The 18,752-nt window shown below is 43.4% G+C and overlaps 2 protein-coding genes across 5 annotated transcripts; one reads left to right on the forward strand and one right to left on the reverse strand.

Annotated features, from left to right (window-relative positions):
• Positions 1–703: 703 nt before the first annotated feature.
• On the reverse strand, positions 704–6,126 carry LOC109903619 (tubulin beta chain). The gene is made up of 4 exons (XM_020500441.2): positions 5,954–6,126; positions 2,932–3,040; positions 2,480–2,590; positions 704–2,308 (listed from the first exon to the last, which is right to left on the reverse strand). The coding sequence occupies exons 1-4, from the start codon at positions 6,008–6,010 to the stop codon at positions 1,251–1,253; spliced, it is 1,335 nt and encodes a 444-aa protein (XP_020356030.2). The 5' UTR covers positions 6,011–6,126; the 3' UTR covers positions 704–1,250.
• A 2,481-nt stretch (positions 6,127–8,607) lies between these two features.
• LOC109903618 (flotillin-1) lies at positions 8,608–18,696 on the forward strand. 4 transcript variants are annotated; one of them, XM_020500439.2, is made up of 14 exons: positions 8,620–8,775; positions 9,408–9,470; positions 9,746–9,821; positions 9,960–10,050; positions 10,607–10,750; positions 11,421–11,540; positions 11,688–11,783; positions 13,331–13,483; positions 13,721–13,902; positions 14,148–14,193; positions 14,503–14,640; positions 14,861–15,025; positions 15,662–15,703; positions 17,886–18,694. In XM_020500439.2, exons 2-13 carry the CDS (start codon positions 9,428–9,430, stop codon positions 15,680–15,682), a joined length of 1,275 nt encoding a protein of 424 aa, XP_020356028.1. In that variant the 5' UTR covers positions 8,620–8,775; positions 9,408–9,427; the 3' UTR covers positions 15,683–15,703; positions 17,886–18,694. The 4 variants fall into 4 exon arrangements, with proteins under 4 accessions (XP_020356027.1, XP_020356028.1, XP_031644429.1 ...); XM_020500438.2 differs by lacking the exon at positions 17,886–18,694 and having other exon boundaries at positions 8,608–8,775; positions 15,662–17,577; XM_031788569.1 differs by lacking the exon at positions 8,620–8,775 and having other exon boundaries at positions 9,428–9,470; positions 17,886–18,696.
• The last annotated feature ends 56 nt before the right edge of the window (positions 18,697–18,752 follow it).

Here is an 18,752-nt window from a genome sequence, read left to right on the forward strand (position 1 = left end):
TCTTCACAAAAAAATACAGTTTTATATCTTTATGTTTGAAGCCTGAAATGTGGCAAAAGGTCGCAAAGTTCAAGGGGGCCGAATACTTTCGCAAGGCACTGTAGGTGGGTTAGTTACAGTGGTGACTGATGAATTAAACAAATTCAAAATGGCCCTCCATTCACAACCTAATTAGTTTTTCTTTTATCTGTTTTGACTCCCCCCCCCCCCCCCCCCCCTTCTCCTCCTCCTGAGTTCTTTCCCCGCTGGTGGTGAACTGCTTGTACAAGCATCATTGGAGCCAAGGGATACTCCAATTCCATACCTGTTGTTTAAGAAGTACGATGTGACAAATACAATCTGATTTGTCTGTCACAGATTATGCCTTTTTTTGGGCCCCATCACAGATCCAGGCGGAGGAATCCACATATTCTAATCTAGTGCTGGACAAGGTAGCAATATTTTTGGAAGAGCATTTGGGGTTGTCTGCTGTTTTCAAGTGCTTATTCATATTCACACTCTTCTATAATCACATTTGACTATTTTCTTTGCCTTTGCCCAACAGTTTATTGATTTAATATTTGTTTCTATTGACCTGATTTTCAAAATGTTGCAATGCAACGGTGTTACAGTAAGTGTTTCTTATAGATTCCTTGTTAGTGTATTTTTGCTTCATTATACCACACTAATATCAATATTTTCCTTCCAATAATAACAACAGAGAGAGGTTTTCTAAAAATGCCTTTTTATTTCTCCCCAGTGGCACCTTGCTTTTCACTTTCTCAAGGATCAAAACAATTATAATACTTTTTTTTTTTTAAACATGCAAGAAGGTTGCAGTTTCAGCCCTTCATAGTGCAGTACAGATGTCAACAATACCTGACACTATAGCAGGGTTTGGACATATAGACGAACTGGCTTGACCTAAAATAACAATGGCTTCTATTTGAACATTTGTTCAATGTGTAAACATTTACTAAAATGTTCTGTACACACAAATTTGCTGAGGTTCTTTCAGATAATCTTGTTTCAAAACCTTGCTATTGTCTAATGGGATTAAATTCCTAGACCTCTCCATATTGTGTTCCAGGTCATTTTCAGATATGATCCTCCATTTATGGGTGTGCAATTGGGCTCCTCCTCTTCTCAGCTACGTATACTATTCCTCCGGTTTTCTTTTCGTACTTTTTGTGGTATTTTCAATTTATTTCAGAATTTTTGTAGGTCTTTTCGTCATTCTTCCTCCTCGCTCGTGTTGCTTCACTCCGTCTTTAAGCGTCCTCCTCAGCCTCCTCCTCAAACTCACCTTCCTCCTCGGCGGTGGCGTCCTGGTACTGCTGGTACTCAGACACCAGGTCGTTCATGTTGCTCTCTGCCTCAGTGAACTCCATCTCGTCCATGCCCTCTCCAGTGTACCAATGGAGGAAGGCCTTGCGGCGGAACATGGCGGTGAACTGCTCAGAGATACGCTTGAACAGCTCCTGGATGGCCGTGCTGTTGCCGATGAAGGTGACGGCCATTTTGAGGCCTCTTGGAGGAATGTCGCAGACAGCGGTCTTGACGTTGTTGGGGATCCATTCAACAAAGTAGCTGCTGTTCTTGTTCTGGACGTTGAGCATCTGCTCGTCCACCTCCTTCATGGACATGCGGCCACGGAAGACAGCGGCGACAGTGAGGTAGCGACCGTGGCGCGGGTCACATGCGGCCATCATGTTCTTGGCGTCGAACACTTGCTGAGTGAGCTCAGGCACGGTGAGGGCACGGTACTGCTGGCTCCCCCTGCTGGTGAGGGGTGCGAAGCCGGGGATGAAGAAGTGGAGACGGGGGAAAGGCACCATGTTGACAGCCAGTTTACGGAGGTCGGCGTTGAGCTGACCGGGGAAACGCAGGCAAGTGGTGACTCCGCTCATGGTGGCCGACACCAGGTGGTTGAGGTCTCCGTAAGTCGGCGTGGTGAGTTTGAGGGTCCGGAAGCAGATGTCGTAGAGAGCCTCGTTGTCAATGCAGAAGGTCTCGTCTGTGTTCTCCACTAGCTGGTGGACTGACAGGGTGGCATTGTAGGGCTCCACCACAGTGTCTGACACTTTAGGGGAGGGCACAACGCTGAAGGTGTTCATGATGCGGTCGGGGTACTCTTCACGGATCTTGCTGATGAGCAGGGTGCCCATGCCCGAGCCAGTGCCCCCACCCAGGGAGTGGGTGAGCTGGAAACCCTGGAGGCAGTCGCAGCTCTCCGCCTCTTTCCTCACCACATCCAGGACTGAGTCCACCAGCTCTGCTCCCTCAGTGTAGTGGCCCTTTGCCCAGTTGTTTCCTGCACCGCTCTGACCTAGAAACATCAGAGGAAAGGAGGGACATAAAGACCTCAAACACCTGAAATGACAGGACTGTTTCATAATGACTTTTTTCCTTGTGTTTCATTATCCTATGTGCCAACTAAAAGTGATATGTCCCTTCAATGTCCAAGCAGTGCTAAACCCAAACCCCTCTAGTTCCTTACCAAACACGAAGTTGTCTGGTCTGAAGATCTGCCCGAACGGTCCGGATCTGACAGAGTCCATGGTGCCGGGCTCCAGGTCCACTAAGACCGCTCTGGGTACATACTTGCCACCTCCATGAGAGACAACGATAGAGAGACACACACCAGCTCAATACTGCAGGGAACAATGGGTTATTTGATGTCAAGGGGAGAGGAGCTCCTGTCTGTCCACCAGGGGGAGGACAAAATACATCACGTCCTGCACACCACCACTAGTCCACAAATTTTGTGACCCTATCCAGTATCCCCTGCCACATTGAGATGTTCACCCAATATGTTACATTATGGATAGAATTGAAATGAATCTCAATTTCAATAGAATAAATGCATATATGTACATGTCTGTGTAAGCACCAAAGATGTTCTTCGGCTTGAAAAGTTCTTTGTAACTGTAGAGGGTAGAGATGTGCTACCTGAAGCCTCGTTGTAGTAGACACTGATCCTGTCCAGCTGCAGGTCACTGTCTCCATGGTAGGTGCCTGTGGGGTCGATGCCATGTTCGTCGCTGATCACCTCCCAGAACTAAAGAAGTCGAGACATGTCAACCGAGAGGCTTGAATTGACACAGGCCAGCACTGCTAAAATGCAGGTTGCGCTCAGTGGCTGAACTACCAACAGAATGTGTGGTGGTGTGAGGTCAAGGGGTTGGGAAGCTAGTGGTAGTACATTTGGTTATTGTTGTTACTATATTATTACATTAGAAATGGAATGAAAAAATGACTATTGCTGTAAAGGTGAACAAGACCCTATACCATACAAGGTATCTTCTACAACACATAACATACAAAACATCATGCAATACACTCTATTATGTTAAGTTGAATCATATACCATATGGATATTCAATACACAACATAATTCCCAAACTATTCAAAATGTTATCCAGTTTGGTTGTCTATCCTGGCACAGATGTGTGCTCCTGACCTCCCAGCTACCACAGGTGGAGAAAAACACTCCCTGAGATTTCCCTCAGGGAGTATAGAGGCAAATCCAATAAATAATTGCCTTTGCAGTCACAAGGCATTGAGCAGCACGTTCAAAATCGCATTTCTATAGCTGAATTGGTGCTTTTCAAGCTAGGCTACCCCCCCCCTTGTGCAACGTACAGTGCAATGACAGTTGTGGTGTGCTCGGCGTATTCGTTAGTTCAGCCTCGCAGTCACACTGCAAAGCTATGGTGTGTGTGTGATATTTCGAAGTCTGAGAAGTGTGTGTAGATGCATGAGTGTGGATGTGATGCCTGCACACATCCATGCGTGCATGGTCGTGTCACTACTACTGATGTCACTTTTCTGACCTGGGAGGGCTGCAGCAACAACAAGGGATTGGAGTAATGTGGAGAAACAACTAGCCTTGGTGTGAAAGACCAGCTCAAGAGATGGGCGTAAAGAGCTGCTTAAAACAACTCTATACTTACGTTAGAATATCTACCGTCCATGAATACGTGTTATAAACGGCTGAACAAGAGAGAGAGAGAAGCAATACTCTGTAGGCTACCACGTGAGCGGGCAAAGTGGAACCATCCCAGAGGAATTAGCCTACTGGGACAGATTGATGCGAACTCAACTGACCCTAATCTGAAATAGAGAGAGCGAGAACCTTGTTCTATATGAAACACCTCTTTGAGGTTTCGCCCCACTTTACCATCTATTCTTGAACCCCTCTGAATATCAAGAAATATTAGTGAAATGGCCCATTCTTGTTCACCGTGCTGTCTGGTAATACACATTCGCATTTAACACATCAACAAGTTAGGGCTACCAAGTTAGCCTATTGACACACTCTGTTTCCCATCAGAATTCCATTCACCACAAAGGGTAGGCCTGAATAGACTTATGTAGCTATTTGCTATAGACAGCATATTTAAAGAGAGTTATTGAGGCCTTGTGGATATTACATTATGTTGATGACGTTTCACTGGTCCACTGGACATGGCTGGTGTTGCCAAATGGTGTTGTGTAAAATAACTAAAGTTGTGGATAAAAACATTATAGGCTACACTTAAGTGTGTACTCGACTCCTTATCACAAGCATGAGTCATTTAAACGATGTCATGTGCTCTCATAGACCACAGCCTGGTCATATCCCTCCACAGAAGTCCCCATTCACAGTTGTTGGCGTTTTATATTTATTATTTAACTAGGCAAGTCAGTTACAAAAAAAAAATCGTATTTACAATCCCGGCCAAACCTGAACGACGCTGGACCAATTGTGCACCGCCCTATGGAACTTACAATCACAGCCGGATGTGATACAGCCTGGATTCGAACTACGGACTGTAGTGACGCCTCTTGCATTGAGATGTTGTGCCTTAGACCGCTGCGCCACTCGGGAGCCCGATCATTAATCTCTCCCTTGCCTGCTTTAGCAACTTTCCCCCTTTTCCCCCTTAAATTAAAGGACGTTGATTCAGCCCCAATAAGACAGCAGTAGTGTCCCCGCTATTCTCTTTAAATCACCATCGCGTTAATAATGGTTTATTTTACTGGTCTATTATGCGTACTCAGCCAAGATGCGACGTGTCAATGCGCAAAAGGGCAATGCGTTTTTGTTGTAAAAAGCCCATTACTCTTTTACAAGTTATGTTTAAAGTTTGACTCGTGCCACTGCCTAAAGATGACTCAATAGTATTATAGGAGGCTATCTAGAGACATAGCCTACTTAACTAAATGTGTAATGCAAGAGAATACACATAGTCTACTGAGACTAAAAGTATAGGAAATGTAAACTTGTCAAACCACAACAACAAAAAAGTCTCGAAAATGCCATCTTTGCGCGTCAACATCTGTAAACCGCGGGGGGTGAACTAGCCTTTGTGAAGCTATAGTTTTTCTACCGTGTCATAACTTTAGGACTAAGTGTCTTGTGTATAAATGTCTAGTTGTTTTTTCATCTGTGTTTTTAAAGTCTTCATTTTAGACATCTCTTTTTCGTAGACTATTGAAGAAAAGGCTATTCCAGACACGAAACAATGAGCGTGGCAGAAAAAGCAGACAGACGCCCAGCGAAAGCACGTCTCAATTGTCCCGGGGATATCTTACCATAATAAAACAACTGTCAGCGTTTTTCCAGTTGTGCTTTCTTCTAAGACTAGTTTACATTGGCAAAAGATAAATGTATATCCCATAAAGAAACAAAAACGACGTAGAAGCTTTACAACTGGACTGAAAAGCAGACAACAAAAGGCATATTAATTCCGGCACTCTTCATCCATTGAGAACTTTAAATGGCCTCATGTTAGAAAAAGAGACCATAACGGAATATACTGCATTGAATGTTCAGCATTTAGGCTAAGTGGATTTTTAAAAACTTAAAATACCCATAGCCTAGAATACAACTTTTTGAGAAGCAACAAATAGTTTTTACAATATATTTTTTTATTAATTCCCAAATGTAAGCCTAGACATTGTTCGTTTAAGTTTTTAAGATTCTTACCTTGGCCCCAATCTGGTTACCGCACTGCCCGGCCTGAATGTGTACAATTTCCCTCATTCTGTAAGCGTGTAGTAATAGAAAATACAAGAGAATAAATTGAAGTGCTGTTATGTCGACGCTGTTGACACACTCACCACTGTGAAATATGTGGATGCCACCTTTGAGTAAGGCGGGACAACAAATGTAAAAGTCTGGACAGTGGCCAACCCGAAGTTTGCGCTAATGATTGGTCAAGGACTTTGGAAACCCAATCTTGATTGGCTGAGGAAAGAAAATCAACGGGGTTTCTCTACCGTAAAGAAAGGGGCCGGAAGTCGAGAGGGAGTGCCGCGTCCCGTCCTGTTACACTGCCCTGTTGGAGCTGGCAGGACATGGAGCCAGCGCACTCGCTATCAAATATTTTCTAATCTAAATGATCGTGAACTGTATGACTTGCCTCGAATCCTGTAAGACTCATATAAAATTGTCTATTAATACAAAAAGGTATTGTTGGAAAATAATCCCCCCTCCCTATTAAATGTGGAAATAGTTCCTAGAATAAAACAATAAAACAGTGATATTATGTACAGCAATTGATTCCCTTAAATCAGATCAGCCAAGACAAATGACGTACATATTGATAACCTTACTACAATAAATCCAAAATGATGTTCATCATCCTACATTTTGAGTTGAAAACAGATATAATGATTATGCAGAATACTATCTTCTGCTGTTTGGTTATAACATCCAATGGCCAAATATATATTTGTAACCATGCTACGTGTTGTGCTGATTACCCCGGTCACTGCGTCTGAGGCCTTAATAAGACAAACATTCAACGGGGTGGTTGTATGAAGCAACACATTTAAGCTCCGGCACCAATCAAATGTATATGTAAAGCCTTCTTTTTTTTACATAAGCAGATGTCACAACGGGCTTATACAGAAACCACGCCTAAAACCCCAAACAGCAAGAAATGCAGATGTACCTTTAAGTCTTTACTGAAGACTCATCTCTTCAGTGGGTCATATGATTGAGTGTAGTCTGGCCCAGGAGTGGGAAGGTGAACGGAAAGGCTCTGGAGCAACGAACCGCCCTTGCTGTCTCTGCCTGGCCGGTTCCCCTCTTTCCACTGGGATTCTCTGCCTCTAACCCTATTACAGGGGCTGAGTCACTGGCTTGCTGGGGCTCTCTCATGCCGTCCCTGGAGGGGGTGCGTCACCTGAGTGGGTTGATTCACTGTTGTGGTCATCCTGTCTGGGTTGGCGCCCCCCCCTTGGGTTGTGCCGTGGCGGAGATCTTTGTGGGCTATACTCAGCCTTGTCTCAGGATGGTAAGTTGGTGGTTGAAGATATCCCTCTAGTGGTGTGGGGGCTGTGCTTTGGCAAAGTGGGTGGGGTTATATCCTTCCTGTTTGGCCCTGTCCGAGGGTGTCCTCGGATGGGGCCACAGTGTCTCCTGACCCCTCCTGTCTCAGCCTCCAGTATTTATGCTGCAGTAGTTTATGTGTCGGGGGGCTGGGGTCAGTTTGTTATATCTGGAGTACTTCTCCTGTCCTATTCGGTGTCCTGTGTGAATTTAAGTGTGCGTTCTCTAATTCTCTCCTTCTCTCTTTCTTTCTCTCTCTCTGAGGACCTGAGCCCTAGGACCATGCCCCAGGACTACCTGACATGATGACTCCTTGCTGTCCCCAGTCCACCTGGCCATGCTGCTGTTCCAGTTTCAACTGACCTGAGCCCTAGGACCATGCCCCAGGACTACCTGACATGATGACTCCTTGCTGTCCCCAGTCCACCTGGCCATGCTGCTGCTCCAGTTTCAACTTCCACCTGACTGTGCTGCTGCTCCAGTTTCAACTGTTCTGCCTTATTATTATTCGACCATGCTGGTCATTTATGAACATTTGAACATCTTGGCCATGTTCTGTTATAATCTCCACCCAGCACAGCCAGAAGAGGACTGGCCACCCCACATAGCCTGTTCCTCTCTAGGTTTCTTCCTAGGTATTGGCCTTTCTAGGGAGTTTTTCCTAGCCACCGTGCTTCTACACCTGCATTGCTTGCTGTTTGGGGTTTTAGGCTGGGTTTCTGTACAGCACTTTGAGATATCAGCTGATGTACGAAGGGCTATAAAAATACATTTGATTTGATTTGATTTGAGATGTAGAAACGCGATGGCTAGAAAAAAAACTCCCTAGAAAGGCAGGAACCTAGGAGGAAACCTAGAGAGGAACCAGGCTCTGAGGTGTTGTCAGTCCTCTTCTGGCTGTGGCGGTGAAGATTATAAGAGTACATGGTCCTTAAAGGCCAGATCGCTCTTCAAGATGTTAAAATGTACATAGACGACCAGCAGGGTCAAATAATAATCACAGTGGTTATAGAGGGTGCAACAGGTCAACACCTCAGGAGTAAATGTCAGTTGGCTTTTCATAGCAGAGCATTCAGAGGTTGAGACAGCAGGTGCGATCGAGAGAGAGGGGCGGGGTCACATCAAATAAACAGCAAATAAAAAAGTGCAACTAAAGAGCAGAAATGCAATACTTTTGTTGATCTAGCTAAGTAATTCGATATTGTATCCTAAATACTGAAGTATTTCACACTGATCATTGAATGAAGTTAAATTCACCACCGCAACACCAGATGGCGACAGCACATTTTGTAATGGGCGTGAGACGATGGATAGACTCTTTTTGACGGGAAGGGCTATAACGGTACAAACGCTTCATATATACATACAGTCTTTGGACAGACGATAGCAAGAATAAGGCTGCTGTATTTTTGAGAGCAAAAACAATTATCTCTACATTTTGCATTTCTGCATTAGTTCATTCTGTCAAATTGGTAAGTGATTGGACATACTTCGCCTAATCATTCGATTGATTTGATGCATCTCGGATTGCAATGTATGTAAACAGCAGTGGGGTCTGGCAAAAAGGATAGTGGAATTGGACACATTTGTATCATTTGGAAACGAGTTGCTACATCCTTGCATGTTTTATTTATATCATATTTGCATGTGTGTTGATACATTTGTTGATACATATATTAGCTTATGCTCTTTATCAGCAAAATGTCCTGAGTGATGATGCGCAACATTTACGCTAATTAAATTAGCTATCAGTGTTGTCTCGAGAACTTTCTCAAGGCTCCTGCCCCCTTGGATTTTCATGGAGAAGATCACAATAGTTCTAATACTGACTACCAGCTCAAATTCGGATTCAATCTGAATTGAAATATAGAAAACGTTTAGTCACATGTTACTTAATGTGGCTATATGAAATTATTATTAGGCCTACTATATAGATTCCAGTCAAAGCTGTCAAGCATGACTGATGAATAAAGCTAGAAATGTTTGAGCAATAGGCCAATGTAGGACTCTTAAGTAGCCCACTGTCAGGCCCATTGCCAAGCATTGAAGCTTGGTATATGAAATTGTTTAATTCAATTGTGTGTGTTGTTTTTTGTCTTTCTAGAATCTGAGGGAGAAAAAAACATGTTCTACACATGTGGTCCAAATGAGGCTATGGTGGTGTCAGGTCCATTCTCTAATCAATACAATTATATTCTCCATTTATAAACATATTACATTAAAGAGCTGTAAGATGGTAGAAATACTCGCATGTGTATCTCACCATCCTCTCGCTCTCTCGCTCTTCTTCTCTTGCTCTTTCGCTCTCTCGCTCTCACTCTCTCGCTCTCCCTCTCTCGCTCTCCCTCTCTCGCTCTCTCTCTCGCTCTCCCTCTCTTGCTCTCTCTCTCGCTCTCCCTCTCTCGCTCTCTTCCTCTCCCTCTCTCGCTCTCTGTTTCTCAGGGCTCTGCCGTTCTCCTCCAGTAATGATTTCTGGAGGCAGAGTGTTTGTGCTTCCCTGTGTTCAGAAGATCCAGAGGTGTGGTCTCTTTTCCTGTTCACGTCTGCAAACACATATATTGGCCGTGCGTTGCCATTTGCCATTGTTTTGGGATATCATTACTACAGCATTGTGGAATGACTATATCTCTCCCTCATTTCCCCTCCTCTCTCCCAGGATCTCCCTGAACACTCTGACGCTGAACGTGAAGAGTGATAAAGTCTACACCCGGCATGGGGTTCCCATCTCGGTCACTGGTATTGCCCAGGTTTGTCTCTCCATCTTTCTCTGTCTCCATTTCTTCCTGAGCCAATGTAACGGCACTATTCTGTTACATCACCTTTAAGCCTTGTGTCAACGACCGCAGCACAGCTGTGCTCAAAAGTTTACCTCCACAGTCAGGTGGGCAATAATGGCCCTAGTTTTGAACACAAATGTAAAGGCTCTCTTTAAGTAAGTAGGTATCAAGTAGCTAATTAAAACATGCCAACTGTTTTGCTTATATCATTCATTTATACACGGGTCTTAAATGATTAAATAACTCACTCGCTTGTGCTTTGGACAGAACTGAGTAACCTTGCCTGTTGGGAGTGTTAGTACTACTACTACTGCTGTGTAGTCGGGTAGTATACAGCAGATGCTTCTGTTTGTTTAGCAATGTGCACACCTGAGTCATGCTCACTAATCACCAACAACAGACTAAAACAGGGAGGGACTACCTGAACTTTCTCATAAAATGCACATTGTCTGTTTCAAAACATTTAAAAATGTTTTCGGGTGCGTGCCCTAATGAACTATTAACCTGTGTGCTCTCCTCCCTCCAGATGAAGATCCAGGGGCAGAACAAGCAGATGCTGGCCGCAGCCTGTCAGATGTTCATGGGGAAGTCGGAGGGCGAGATCGCCCAAATCGCCCTGGAGACGCTGGAGGGTCACCAAAGGGCCATTATTGCCCACCTGACTGTGGAGGTAAACTTGACCTTTTTAGCACAGCCGTGCTGCGGTCGTTGGTCCAAGGCGAAGTCGAGTACCTGCCGAGTACCCAATCACAATGCTTGTTTTGACCAACCTGTTGTAGAACATCTGTTTTGCAAGATGTCACAAACAGATCTGGGATCAGGCTACATTATAGCAACTCACTCATTTTAGTGCAATATAGAAACATTTTGGCACCATTTGCCTTCTTCATGGTTGCATGAGGTTAACTGGATAGCACTCTTACTGGCCACATCCACAGTTACAGATAAACAAACAGCACATTATAGCAGATCACTGATTTCAATGCCAAAATACCAGCAACAGTGTGTGCAAACCTTGTGAAGACTTACAGAAAACGTTTGACCTCTGTCATTGCAAACAAAGGGTATATAACAAAGTATTGAGATAAACTTTTGTTATTGACCAAATACTTATTTTCCACCATAATTTGCAAATAAATTCATTAAAAATCCTACAATGTGATTTTCTGGATTTTTTTCTTCTCATTTTGTCTGTCATAGTTGAAGTGTACCTATGATGAAAATTACAGGCCTCTCTCATCTTTTTAAGTGGGAGAACTTGCACAATTGGTGGCTGACTAAATATTTTTTGCCCCACTGTATCAACATAGGCCCTAACTCTTTTATTTCCCCCCCATCAGGAGATCTATAGGGACCGCAAGAAGTTCTCGGAGGAGGTGTTCAAGGTGGCCTCGTCTGACCTGGTCAACATGGGCATCAGCGTGGTCAGCTACACGCTCAAAGACGTTCACGATGACCAGGTGTGCTTTCTCTCTCTACTTTCAATGGAGACTCCATTTTTATGCTGATGCTCCAATAAAAGGTAAATAATGGACACTAGATGGATGCCAGGTAAATAATCGACCCTAAACTAAAAGCATGTTGTCGTCTTCCTCTCTGTGGTTCAGGACTACCTCCACTCCCTGGGGAAGTCCAGGACCGCCCAGGTGCAGAAAGACGCCCGCATCGGAGAGGCCCAGTTCAAGAGGGATGCTGTGATCAGGGTGAGCCACCTCTCCCTTCTCTCTAGTCTCTCATTCTTTCTACCTTCTCTTCCTCAACCCGTTATCCTTTACCTTGCTCTTGTTTATTTCGGAATTCACCATCATATTTTCTTTTGCTTGGTTTTCCTTATCCGTTCTTACTTGATTTTTTGGGGGGGGTAGACCAACTTGAATATTGCAGATAGATTGTAGTTTCCATCAATGTAATTGTCTGCATCATTTACAATCCCCCATATATATTTATATATATAGAAATATATATATACATCTCCTTCCAGACTCACATTAAGCATCGCCAACCTAAAATTAAATCTAGAATCGGCTACCTTTTTCGCAACAAAGCATCCTTCACTCATGCTGCCAAACATACTCTCGTAAAACTGACTATCCTTGACTTCGGCGATGTCATTTACAAAATAGCCTCCAACACTCTACTCAGCAAATTGGATGCAGTCTATCACAGTGCCATCTGTTTTGTCACCAAAGCCCCATATACTACCCACCACTGCAACCTGTATGCTCATGTTGGCTGGCCCTCGCTTCATATTCGTCACCAAACCCACTGGCTCCAGGTCATCTATAACATTTTTTTTTTTTATTGTACCTTTATTTAACCAGGCAAGTTAGTTAAGAACAAATTTGTATTTTCAATGACGGCCTAGGAACAGTGGGTTAACTGCCTGTTCAGGGGCAGAACGACAGATTTGTACCTTGTCAGCTCAGGGGTTTGAACTTGCAACCTTCCGGTTACTAGTCCAACGCTCTAACACTCTAACCACTAGGCTACCCTGCCGCCCCAGATCTAGAAGTCTTTGCTAGGTAAAGCCCCGACTTATCTCAGCTCACTGGTCACCATAGCAGCACCCACCCATAGCACGCACTCCAGCAGGTAAATTTCACTGGTCACACCCAAAGCCAATTCCTACCTTGGCTGCCTTTCCTTCCAGTTCTCTGCTGCCAATGACTGGAAGAACTGCAAAAATCAATGAAGCTGGAGACTCATACCTCCCTCACTAGCTTTAAGCACCATCTGTCAGAGCAGCTCACAGATCCCTGCACCTTTACATAGCCAATCTGTAAACAGCCCATCCAACTACCTCATTCCCATACTGTTATTTATTTGATTTATTTTGCTCCTTTGCACCCCAGTATCTCTACTTGCACACTCATCTTCTGCACATCTATCACTCCAGTGTTTAATTGATAAATTGTAATTATTTTACCACTATAGCCTATTTATTGCCTTACCTCCCTTATCCTACCTCATTTGCACACACTGTATATAGACTTTTTCTATTGTATTATTGACTGTACGTTTGTTTATCCCATGTGTAACTCTGTATTGTTGTATGTGTCGCACTGCTTTGCTTTATCTTGGCCAGGTCGCAGTTGTAAATGAGAACTTGTTCTCAACTAGCCTACCTGGTTAAATAAAGGTGAAATAAAAATATACATTACTTTTCTCTTTCCTGGTACTCCATCTCAACCTTTCCTTGTCCAAACTCCTCTTGTTTCTTTTTCCCCTCTCTCTGTGTCTCTTGCTGTAGGAGGCCCATGCCATGCAGGAGAAGATCTCAGCCCAGTATGTAAATGAGATCCAGATGGCCAAGGCTCAGAGGGATTATGAGCTGAAGAAAGCATCCTATGACATCGAAGTCAACACCAAGAAGGCGGAGTCCGAGATGGCCTACCAGCTACAGGTATGTCCATGATATTACGCTAAGACACGGATGTATTGTACTGCACACCCAATCTCGTTATTTGTTTGTTCTCAAAATGGAAAGCAGCTCACCAAACCAATTGAAACAAAACAACACAAAAGTAAAACACGGAATACAAAAAAGAAAAACACATAGATGTCAAACATAACCTCTTAAAAATGGTCACAAAGAGCGCCACTGAGATCTTGGTCTTACCGTTTGAACCCTCCCTGTCAGGTGGCCAAGACCAAGCAGCGCATCGAGGAGGAGAAGATGCAGGTGAAGGTGGTGGAGCGCTCTCAGCAGATCATGCTCCAGGAGCAGGAGATCACCCGCAGGGAGAAGGAGCTGGAGGCCAAGGTCAAGAAGCCCGCTGAGGCCGAGAGATACCGCCTGGAGAAGCTGGCCGAGGCCCAGCGGTGAGTAACGGCCACAGGGTCTCCAAATGACCTTTCACAGAGTATATATTGTAGTTTGTGAAAGATGTATTGCATAGACAATGAAAATATACTAGATAATTAATGCGTTCTATGGCGTATGAGACAGACAAAAAAAAACACATATATAAACTATACTGAATATGTACAATGTACTATATCCGTAATGTATACCTCACTGGCCAACCAATGTGTATGAGATCAAATAAATGTTTCTCTTCCCACAGTGCACAGCTCATCATGGAGGCAGAGGCTGAAGCAGAGTCCATTAGGGTGAGTGAGCATCACATTGTTCGAGAGAGATTCTGAAAACGACATTGTTAGTATAGGACTGTTACTGTTCCAAGCTTGTTTTACCCCTAAAAGCAGCTAATTCGTGTGTCTCTGACTCATATAAGCAGAGAGAACTTTAATGGTAATAGGAGAAGTCCACGTTCACCACACTCAAGCCATTTTGCTTGCTCAAATCAATACTACTAAATATTGCAGTCAACTTACGATAAATTACACCCAAGAAGGCTGGAACAACATAGTTTGACCGTCATAACAAAATGTTCTTCTCTCTTTCTCTCTCTCTCTCAGATTAAGGGAGATGCGGAGGCCTTTGCTGTGGAGGCGAAGGGGAGAGCCGAGGCGGAGCAGATGGCCAAGAAGGCCGAAGCCTTCCAGCAGTACAAGGAGGGAGCCATGGTGGACATGCTGCTGGAGCAACTACCACTAGTGAGAAACAAACCTTTGAAGAGACGGAGCTCAAATACACATATGAGATGTGGACGTTTAACGATCGCGTAAAATCCTGCACGGAATCGAAGATTTGCATGAAAAAGTCATAACACTGATAGAAAGTTAGTTCGTGCACATAGTTGTAGAGCCCAAAATCGGATCACCGGGCATAGAAACTGGACGGACACCTCTCGTATGTGCCTGTGTCCTCCTCTAGATGGCGGAAGAGATCAGCAGGCCTCTGGCGCAGGCTCAGAAGATCACCATGATATCCAGCGGCGGCGGCGAGGTGGGCGCGGCCCAGCTCACAGGGGAGGTGCTAGACATCATGACCCGCTTACCAGCGGCGGTGGAGAAACTGACCGGAATCAACATCTCACAGGTGAGACGGCCTAACCAACGATGTGTGTGATGTATTATATTACAAGATGACTTCTATTTGTCTGCCTAACAACATTCTCAGTCGGTCTCCAATTAATTATACCAGTTGTTACCCCCCCAAAATGATAATAATAATGTTTTATGTCACATACACCGGAGAGGTGCAGAGAAATGTGTTGTTTTACAAGGTCAGTCATGGTAGTAAATTAGGGTTAAGGGTTAAGTGGCTAACTCAAGGATATATCAACAGATCGGGTATTCGAACTAGCGACCTTTCAGCTACTAGCCCAACGCTCTAGAGTTATATTTCACAGGATAGGATATATGAATAACTTGCCAGATAACTGTGACAAACACGCATGTACATGTATAACTCTTCATTTGGCGGTTTATGAAGAATGCTAAAGGTTAGTATGTGTCATCGTAAGTACCATGTACAAGATAGCATAGCATGCCGACTGCAGGTTAGTAATGTTTGTATTGTTGGTAAACCCAGTTGGCTAGCTCACTGATCCTACTTTGTGAGTCCTTACTCCTTCATTTTCTCTCTCTCTCCAAATCCCCCCCCCCCAACCCCACCCTCTCGCTCTCTGTCTCTCCATCTCTCTCTCTCTCAACCTGTCCCTCCATCCTCTAGGTGGCGACTCGTATGGGCTGAGGAGAGGCTCCGGGTGCTCAGGTAGACCTATCATCATACCCCTGCCTGGCTGTAGTGTCTGCGTATGTGTCTACTGTCACAGCCTTACCTTCTCTCCTCAAGTACGTTATGCCAACGACCTATCTGTTTCTATGATCAACCCTTTCTATCGATCCCCTCTTCTTTCCATGTGTCTTAGTGCCCCTTTTCTCTGCCTGTCTCACCTTTCACCTCTAACCCGTTTTCTATTTGGCCCTGGATTCCTCCTCCTAACTGCCTGTGTCCACTGCCTTGCTGCCAAGCCCTAAGTGCATCTTAACTGGCGAGTTCAATGCAAGCGCGCAATCAACTCGTCCATCCAGTATTGTCATTCTCAGCGCTCGGTCTAACTCATCAGAAAAAAAGGGGACCTGACCAAATCCATGTTTCAGTCTTTCATTGTTTTTAATGTTACTGGTTGTCGTTTTAGTCTGACAAAATGTAATTGGTTAAGAGAAAATGTCATGGCTCTGTGGGCACTAAGTTTGAGTAACAATGAATGTAAAAAATATTCACCATTCAAAGTATCCAATATTCTAATCTATACCTGCAAAGGCTCTTTGGGAGAAGTAGTCTGAATAGGCCAGTCAACTTGTTTCTCAATATATTATTATTTTCTATGGATTTCTATCTGTGTAATGTGTGCTTTCCCCATTGATGTGTGTCTACAGTCACTGTTACGACACAGTTTTTTGATGTTGTTTTCGTTGTACTTTCTCACACTGAATTATCCTATTTAATCAATATTCGTTAGAAAGGACCTTCTAGTCAAGCAGATTATGTAGCAGTTCTCACAAATGTGACTTGAATTACTTTTGTCCAGAGTGCTAGGGGACTGGTTTACTGCTCTGTTATAGCTGTTAAAATGTAATATGATGTTATAATCTTGGAAATATTGCACTTCTGCCTAACGCTACGTACTGTAATGTCAAGCTGTACTATGTATGTTATTTGAGATGTACTGTTAGCATTGAAGCTACATTATTCTTAAGGTGGTCCTCAGATCAACGGAAATAGTAGCTGTGATAATGAATAATAAAGGGAGTGATTTTCAGTTAGAAAAATGTTGATTGTCGTCAGAAGTAGAAAGAGAGGAGGTGTCATGTAAAAAGAAGAAATTCGGAAAAGCATGTACTCTCTTTTTGGGAACCTTTTGAAGCCCAAACTAAAGCTAGATGTGTCGTATTGTACTACTAATAGAAATAACTACTAATGGACATAACAGCATGATATACAAGCATTGAGTACATGGCACATACAGAATACACATCCATTGTTGCCCTCAGAACAGCCTAATTTCATCGGGGCATGAACTCCACAAGTTTTTGAAAGCGTTCCACAGGGATGCCGTTGTTGACTCCAATGTTTACCACAGTTGTGTCAAGTTGGCTGGTGGACCATTCTTGATACACACGGGAAACTGTTGAGTGTGAAAAACCCAGCAGCGTTGCAGTTCTTGACACAAACCGGTGCACCTGGCAGGCACCTACTACCATACCTCGTTCAAATGCACTTAAATTTTTTGTCTTGCCCGTTCACCCTCTGAATGGCACACATACACAATCCATGTCTCAATTGTCTCAAGGCTTAAAAATCCTTCTTTAACATGTCTCCTCCCCTTCATCTACACTGATTGAAGTGGATTTAATGAGTGACATCAACAAGGGATCATAGCTTTCACCTGGATTCACCTGGTCAGTCTATGTCATGGAAAGAGCAGGTGTTCCTAATGTTTTGTATACTCACTGTATTTCATGACACTGCATTTCACCAGAGGAAAGGCAAGTGGTCATTCCTCATCCCCGTATGCATTGGCTGGTGCAATCAAATTTCCCCTCTGGGGGATTAATAAAGTACTATCTTATCTTATCGTCCAATCAATGTCTCAGATCAGTATGTTCAATGGAAATCCTCCAGATAGCATAGTGTGCTAGCCCTGTGTGTCTCATGGCATTGTCGGGTCTAGTGAGATGACTGATTCAGTATAGGAAGTGAGGCTGACAACCAACTTGCCTTATCCCCCACACACTGTCACCCTTGACCTCATCGTCACCACACAAGATCGCGTCTTATGTACTGATGATGTTACACAGAATAGTCTGTAATGTATTGAATTGTATATTTAATTTAATTGATTTTTTGTTTTTGTATATATTTATTGTTTTTTTTCGATGTAATTTGTCAGGAGCCTGAAGGCATGACCCATAACAGGTACTCCCGCTATGGATAAGTAACCAAACCAGGGACTGAACCAGAGGTTCAAAATATGTCCAAAGCATCAAAATAAGGGATATTTTGGATGTTGTAATTACTGTAGAAATGCCTCTACAGTACCTGTTTTAGTGAAGTATTTTAAAATGTGTGTTCAATTTAGCTTAAAACATGTTGTACTGTACTCAAAGATATCTAAAATCAGCTGTTTATGTCAAGTTGTCACATTTATCATACTTTCTTAAGAACCTTCTGAGCTCAGCGTTTTGGCCTGGCTTTGTCAAAAAGGGTTTACCTTCAGTTGCATCACAAGACAAGAGTAATCAAACCTCCTTATCCTGACTAACACAATGTTACCCTGTTTCTGTGTTGCATCTTACTATAACCAGGACATAATCTACTTTCATGGTTGTCTCTTGTTTTACCAAGAAATAATATCAACAGTTGCTGTATTATATATTCTTAAATGGCATGTTTCAGTGAAAACCAAACCAAGCTTGGGAAAAAGTTACATACTATACATTTAATGAAAATAATGAGATTAATTCCATGGCAAGCAGATTGTATCCAGGACTGGTTTCATGTCGTTTTCTTTGAGTTATATTAGAATAGTGTGTTGTTTACTTGGTTTTTGAAGACTTGCCAAAATTGTAATGTGTCTCTGTATTGTTTTCAAATGGCTGTGCACTAGTGTCATGAGGAACCTTAGACATTTGTATTTTATAGGAAACATATACCCTTAAATTATATCAAATACAGAATTCCTTTGATTCTATTAACCACAACCCTCGTCTTCCCTCGTCTTCTTTGGTGCTTGTGTGTAGGAAGGTTGTGAAATGGG

The sequence above is a fragment of the Oncorhynchus kisutch genome, linkage group LG14, assembly GCF_002021735.2.
Source record: "Oncorhynchus kisutch isolate 150728-3 linkage group LG14, Okis_V2, whole genome shotgun sequence".
Taxonomy (NCBI): domain Eukaryota; kingdom Metazoa; phylum Chordata; class Actinopteri; order Salmoniformes; family Salmonidae; genus Oncorhynchus; species Oncorhynchus kisutch.